Source organism: Tenrec ecaudatus, chromosome 14 (assembly GCF_050624435.1).
Source record: "Tenrec ecaudatus isolate mTenEca1 chromosome 14, mTenEca1.hap1, whole genome shotgun sequence".
Classification (NCBI taxonomy): Eukaryota; Metazoa; Chordata; class Mammalia; order Afrosoricida; family Tenrecidae; genus Tenrec; species Tenrec ecaudatus.
Genome location: NC_134543.1, coordinates 55,911,938 through 55,918,981, shown reverse-complemented (window position 1 = coordinate 55,918,981; position 7,044 = coordinate 55,911,938). Strand labels below are relative to the sequence as shown.

Below are 7,044 nucleotides of genomic sequence, written 5' to 3'. Positions count from 1 at the left end.
GCTCAATTACTTCCTTCTATAAAGACCAAGAATTTTGGAGGTATCCTAGGATTTCCTGAACTCAAAAATATTTCCAAATTATCCATAAGTATTATTAAATTGCTTTACTGAAAAGGCTCTTTTATTTAAGATCATTCTATTGGAATTACTGCTATGATTATAATTATTCTATTTGATTATTCTGAATCAGCCTGGGTATGTTTGAGCCTTTCAACAGCTCTTACAACAATCCACACATCAATTGTATCAAGGATAGTTGTGTATATGTTGCCATTTTCTAAATATGTGATAATCAGCTCCTTTTTTTCCCCTCCATCTACCCCCACTCTCATGATCCCTTGATAAATTATATCTTACACCTCCCATTGTCTCCCTTCACCCATGTTTCTGTTGTTTGTCCCCCTCATTGTGATTGGTTCCCCTTTCTCCCCCTACCCTCCTGGTATTGCTACTCCCATTTCTTTTCCTGAGGGCTTTATCTGACCTGGATTCCGTATGTGTCATGAGCTCTTATGTGTACCAGTGACATGCTCTGGTCCAGCCAGAACTGAAAGATAGGACTGGGATCGTGATAGTAGGGGGTGAGGAAGCCTCAAAGAACCAGAAGAATATTGTTTCATTGGTGTTATGCTGCCCTCTGGTTGACTCGTCCCTTCCTTGTGACCCTTCTGTGAGGGGGTGGCCTATTGGCTACAGATGGGATTTGGGGTCTCTGATTCCCCCTCGTTCTAAATGTTTTTTGTCTGAGGCTTTCTGGTGCCTGTTACCTGATCCTGTTGACACCTCATGATCACACAGCACACAGGCTGGTGTATGAAAAGGCTCTTAGAAGATTCCCTACTCCGAATACCTCTCATGCTTCAGAGGCAATTAATTTTGAAGGCTGGCCTTTCAGAAGCATCACCAAAAACCTACAGCCTGGGTAGGTTTGAACCTTTAAACCAGCATGAGTGCTTATCATCCAGACTTCCTAGTCCTTTGCCCTTTTTGCATTCCTGTAACTATTACCTGTGAGAGATAATCTCTTGTATAGTTGACCTAAAACTCAGCAAATTTGCCCTTGTCAGAACCTTTACCTTCCTTTCCGTTATTTTTTTAAAGATCATTTTATGGGGGCTCTTACAGCTCATAACAATCCATACATCAATTGTATCAGGCATATTTGTACATGTGTTGCCATCGTTATTTCCTTTCCCAAGTTATGCATCAATTGTTTCACCCTTCCCACCATCCCCACCTTCCTCCACCCCTTGTGTTATCACTACTCCCATTTCTATTCCTGAAGTTTTATCTGATCTGGATTATCTGAGCTCTTGTCTATACCATTGTACATGCTCTGGTCTCACCAGAACTGAAAGGCAGGACTACAGTCATGATGGTGGGGAGTGAGGAAGCCTCAAAAGAACCAGAGGAATATTGTGTGTTTTATCGGTGCTTTACTACACCCTTGGTTGACTCATCCATTCTTGTGACCCTTCTGTCAGGATATGTCCTACTACTGCTTACTGCCTACAGATGGGTTTTGGTTCTCTGCTCTGAACGCCTTCGTTCTCAGCAATATGGTTTTTTGTTTGGGGTCTTCTCATGCCCGTTACCTGATCCCATGGATACCTCATGATCACACAACCGGTGTGCTTCTTCCATGTTGGCTTGTTGCTTCTCTCCTGGAAGGTTAATAACCTCAAGCTGTGGGGGAAGGTCAGACACTTACAGACATCCTCCCCGAAGGCAATTAGTCACCAGGGTAGGCCTCACTCCCTGCTACTGGGGACAATAAACTATTTCTCCCTGAGGTCTGCGACCAAACGTTCACACCCTACCAATAATGGTCTCAACAGTTGAGCCAGGGACAGGCCAAACTGACTCTGTGACATCCAAAGTTAAGTTGCCATCCTAAATCTAGGATCTGCCCATCTTGTCACATGTATACCCCCAATCCCTCCTCTCACTATTGCATGTATGTCCCTAGACCACCCCCTCTCATTACCGTATTACCTATAGCACAACCCCTTCCTGTGACGTGTCCTCATAGTACCTATAATTAGGGGGCTTGCATGTCCTGAGAGAATATAAAAAACCTGGCCTAGCATTAAATGTTCTCTCCCTCATGTGGACCACAAAGCGGGGCTGAGGTGAGCATGCTACCATGAATCGTATCTGTCTCCATTTATTTCAGTACTTCTCTCATGCTCTCTATAACTTTACTATGATCTTTACCTATTATCGCTGTACAATTGCACCATACAATTCCTGAGTCAGATTGTTGTTCCTACACCCCGTCCCCAGCATCCCTTATGCCCTGTTGGTTTTAATTCCCTTGTTATTGCCCCATCTATGTTTGCTCACCCCTTCCTTCTCCCACCTCCACTCCTCAGGTTTGCTACCCATAGCTATCAATTTTCAGGCCTAACAGGAGTGCCAGGTGTGTGATTCTACCTGGACACAATCTTGACTCTTCCACAACCCTCCCAGTTTGTGTTTTATAATTACTAGTTTCATTTCCAGGTTCAACTTGGGTTCAATCATGCCATTTACCTCAACCCTCCCCACTGTCAAGATGTTAACACTTGATTAATCACCTCCAATAGGTTAAAAAACACAGCTTATGCCCTCATGAATTGGACTTTTCACGCTATTTTCCTAACTTTTATAGTCGGAAATAACTTTGAACTACAGCCTCACATTCAGATCAGTGTTAAACAGCACCAACTCTTTCTACTGTCTAATTAGGGTATTATTGAACCCTTAATCTGCTATACGCAGACCTGACTTACCCTTATTCTCAAAATCTGAGTCTCCTCCCAATCATGAATTCACTCAACATGTCAAGTTGACCAGAAAATAAGTCAGGTTTTTTCCTACTATATGATTTACCCAGTTGTAAAGTATGAGGCAAGTATCTTTATATATAAATGCAAGCCTCCAATTCCTGTGGATCTGAATACTAAACATGAATTTGAAAATAGGATAAACTACAGCTCTCTTCTGATGATTTACAGTACTCCCAATTCAGAATTCTAAATAAAAACACAAAAGTTTCGAGTAAGAATTAACTATATTTTCTGACAGATAATTCTAATATTGATTCAACACTTTTTCAAATTTACAAGATAAAACAAGGCTTAGAACTGGATCACTTGGCCCTTTCTCTTCTTATCACCTCCCAGTTCAAAATGCTTGCATCTTTTAATGGCCAGCATCCTCTTGGACCTGCAGTTAGGCTCCACGCATTCAAGCCTCAGCACGATCTTCTTTGTGGTTTTAGCCTTCTTCCGGAAAATTGGCTTTGTCTGCCCACCATAGCCACTCTGCTTCCGATCGTAGCGCCTCTTTCCTTGCGCGTACAGGGAATCCTTGCCCTTCTTATACTGGGTCACTTTGTGAGGTTGATGCTTGCCGCACTTCTTACAGAAAGTTCTTCGGGTTTTGGGTACATTGACCATCTTTGCAGAGATATGGTCTTACGCCGTGTAAACTGTAGTAAAATATTAAGCAAGCAGATGTTAACTATTAAATTTAAAATTGGTATCAAATGACTATATTAAACACCAACGTTATAGAAATCACTGAGGTGTAATTCCACAAAGCACTCATATTCCGTAGGAGTAAATGCACGTACAAGTCTTTTTTTTCCTCCCTACTTGTTCAACCTATTAGCGAATGTACACGAGATTTATTTTTAAATAGGTGCAGCAGCCCTGGGACGCCCAATACAATCAATTCTTAGTATAAAGCTTGTTCACGTAGGGATTAATTATGACTGCCCCAATTGAGGAAGTTAAAAATTATCTTTTTTTCCCCTTTTCCGAGTAGACAAGACCAAGACTCGAGCTTCAGATTCCTCTGGAATCCTTTCCAAGCCCGCCATTCCTCCATTTCCTAGCTTCTGGGTCAAGGCTGGCTCAGTGGGCGGCACTAGCGTTTGGTACCGGCAGCCCCGTTCCGAGAACCGCGGCTGCCGGGTTCGCTTTTCCCCTCGGAAGTAGGGTCACTCGTCAGCAGTCCTGAGGGCTGACGTGTCCCTAACAGGCCCGCGTGCAGCCATGAGCCAATAACCGCCATGCGTGGGGCACCTTTCCTAAACGGAAAAGCCAGGTCTTAAACTCAATCAAACCAAGGGGTCTCGCCTCCCCGTTCTTAGAATTGCCTTGTCCACCCCCAGATTCTGAGCAATGAAGGGTCCTCTCCGAACGGTTACAACCACGCGCTTAGCTTACCAGGAACCCGAGAGCCTGCGATGCTCGCCTCACGCCGCTCGTGCCTAACCGGAAAGGGAGGACTGAAACGGAAGTAGGAACTGAGTATGAGCGACAACACTGAAAACCAATAGGCAGCGGGTACGGCCGGCGGGGCGTCTCAGGATGCGTCTAGGAAGCACCAATCAACGGACGGAGGGGCGGGACCGAGGGGTGTGGGCCCGAGGGCTGAGGTTCTCCGCCGTCCAGTTGCTGGTTGTCAGAACGATCCACGCCGGACTGGGGCGAGGCGGCGTTGCTGGGTCTTGGCCGCCCGGGGCCCGTGCAAGGATGAGAGCACCGAGGACTCAGGGCCGCTGGAGGCGCAGGTAACGGAGCAGGGGTGCAGACAGGCCGCGGCGGGGCTTCTTCCGGCCCCCGTGGTGCTGAATGGAAAGGACCGAGGCGACGCTGAGCCGCGGCTCCTAGCGGCGGGGCCGCTGTCCGAGCTGCAGCTGCTAGGCGAGGAGGATGTGTGGGGCCCGGCCGCCGCGGGGGAGCTGAGAACCTTCGGGCCCCCAGACCTCCGGGGCCCGGGATGAGTTAGCGAGGGCAGCTGCGGGGGCCAGTGCCGACTGCCACAGGCCGAGACGTCTCGACGGTCGCCGCCGGGCCGCCAGCCCCTTCGTGCCCAAGCCGCTCGCCCTCTCCGCGCCCGTCCTCCCGCGCGCCCAGCCCCGGAGACCATGAGGTTCCGCATCTACAAGCGGAAGGTGCTGATCCTGACCTTCGTGGTGGCCGCCTGCGGTTTCGTCCTGTGGAGCAGCAATGGGCGACAAAGGAAGAACGAGGCCCCCGCTCCGCCGCTGCTGCAGGACGCCGAACTCCCGCGGGTGGCGGGCAGTCGGGGCGGGGAGCACCCCGCGGTGTCAGTGGGCATCCGCAGGGTCTCCAACGATTCGGCGGCTCCGCTGCTCCCGGCCGTCCCTCAGCCCGAGGCGGACAACCTGACGCTGCGGTACCGGTCTCTGGTGTACCAGCTGAACTTTGACCAGACCCTGAGAAACGTAGACAAGGCTGGTGGCTGGGCGCCCCGGGAGCTGGTGCTGGTCGTCCAGGTGCACAACCGGCCCGAGTACCTCCGGCTGCTACTGGACTCCCTTCGGAAAGCCCGTGGCATCGACAACGTCCTCGTCATTTTCAGCCATGACTTCTGGTCCCCAGAGATCAATCAGATGATCGCCGGAGTGGATTTCTGTCCGGTTCTGCAGGTGTTCTTTCCGTTCAGCATCCAGTTGTACCCCAACGAGTTTCCGGGCAGTGACCCCCGAGATTGCCCCAGGGACCTGGAGAAGAACGCAGCTTTGAAGATGGGGTGCATTAACGCTGAGTACCCCGACTCCTTCGGCCATTATCGCGAGGCCAAGTTCTCCCAAACCAAACACCATTGGTGGTGGAAGCTGCATTTTGTGTGGGAAAGGGTCAAAGTGCTTCGAGATTACACCGGCCTGATACTTTTCCTAGAGGAGGATCACTACTTAGCCCCGGACTTTTACCACGTTTTCAAGAAGATGTGGAAGTTGAAGCAGCAAGAGTGCCCTGAGTGTGATGTGCTCTCCCTGGGGACCTACACTGCCAGCCGCAGTTTTTATGGCATTGCTGACAAAGTAGATGTGAAAACATGGAAATCCACAGAGCACAATATGGGTCTAGCCTTGACCCGGGACGCCTATCAGAAACTGATGGAGTGCACGGACACTTTCTGTACTTACGATGATTATAACTGGGACTGGACTCTTCAATACTTGACTGTATTTTGTCTTCCAAAATTCTGGAAAGTCCTGGTTCCTCAAGTTCCTAGGATTTTTCATGCTGGGGACTGTGGTATGCACCACAAGAAAACCTGTAGGCCATCCACCCAGAGTGCCCAAATTGAGTCGCTCTTAAATAATAACCAACAGTACATGTTTCCAGAAACTCTAATTATCAATGAGAGGCTTACTATGGTAGCTGCTTCCGCACCAAGGAAAAATGGAGGGTGGGGTGATATTAGGGACCACGAACTCTGTAAAAGTTATAGAAGACTGCAGTGAGAAATCAGTTACAAAAATTAAAATGACAGTCCTCTGTTTTTGATATTTGTCCAAACAGGATATACAGTTGAATAGAAGGGTTTAGGAATTGGTTTCTGCTTTAATACAAAAAGAGATTCTTGTAAGAGATGTCCAAATATCTTTCTAGTTATATCAGATTAAAGTTTAAAGCTAAAGTTCTCATTTTAGGGTTATGTCAAAGTTCAACCCCTATGCTAGAAGTAATCACTTGTTAATTGATGAGGGGAGGGGAAAATATTAAATTGCATCTATTAATCTTTTTATCTGGAACTTTGTACTCTTTTCCACTTTTAAAACTTATTTTAAATATAGCAAAATTTATTTAAAACGATCACAAGAATAAAAAGTTATTACAGTGAAATTGCTAAAGTATTAACGAACAAACTGTTTCACTCTTGACATGGTTATGTGGAAGGGCACTCTCCACTGGTTTTATGATTGAAAAGTTATGTTTGTGAACACACTGTCAGAACAGTGACTTTCAGTATTACAGATTCCTGTATTATTGTGTTACGGTTTGCCTGTGCTTTGGAACCTTCATTGAACATATTTTCTTTGAAATGTATTTGATTGATAAGAAAGTTGAAACATTGTTTTCACTTTACGAAGAAATGCAATGGTTTGTTTGGGTTTTGGGGTTTTTTTTTTCCTCTCCTTTCTTTAGTGCTGCCAAAATAAAATACTCATTTTTCATAAAAATATTCCTAATAATTTTTCAGAATAAATTTTATTATTTTACTCTAAAACTCAGTGCA

The 7,044-nt window shown here is 46.6% G+C and overlaps 2 protein-coding genes across 2 annotated transcripts; one reads left to right on the top strand and one right to left on the bottom strand.

Annotated features, from left to right (window-relative positions):
* Nucleotides 1-3,036: 3,036 nt before the first annotated feature.
* RPL36AL (ribosomal protein L36a like) lies at nt 3,037-4,377 on the bottom strand. Its single transcript, XM_075532076.1, has 2 exons — nt 4,218-4,377; nt 3,037-3,475 (listed from the first exon to the last, which is right to left on the bottom strand). Exon 2 carries the CDS (start codon nt 3,441-3,443, stop codon nt 3,123-3,125), a length of 321 nt encoding a protein of 106 aa, XP_075388191.1. The 5' UTR covers nt 3,444-3,475; nt 4,218-4,377; the 3' UTR covers nt 3,037-3,122.
* Nucleotides 4,378-4,396: 19 nt separating this feature from the next.
* MGAT2 (alpha-1,6-mannosyl-glycoprotein 2-beta-N-acetylglucosaminyltransferase) lies at nt 4,397-6,509 on the top strand. Its single transcript, XM_075532075.1, has one exon. It carries the CDS (start codon nt 4,922-4,924, stop codon nt 6,266-6,268), a length of 1,347 nt encoding a protein of 448 aa, XP_075388190.1. The 5' UTR covers nt 4,397-4,921; the 3' UTR covers nt 6,269-6,509.
* The last annotated feature ends 535 nt before the right edge of the window (nt 6,510-7,044 follow it).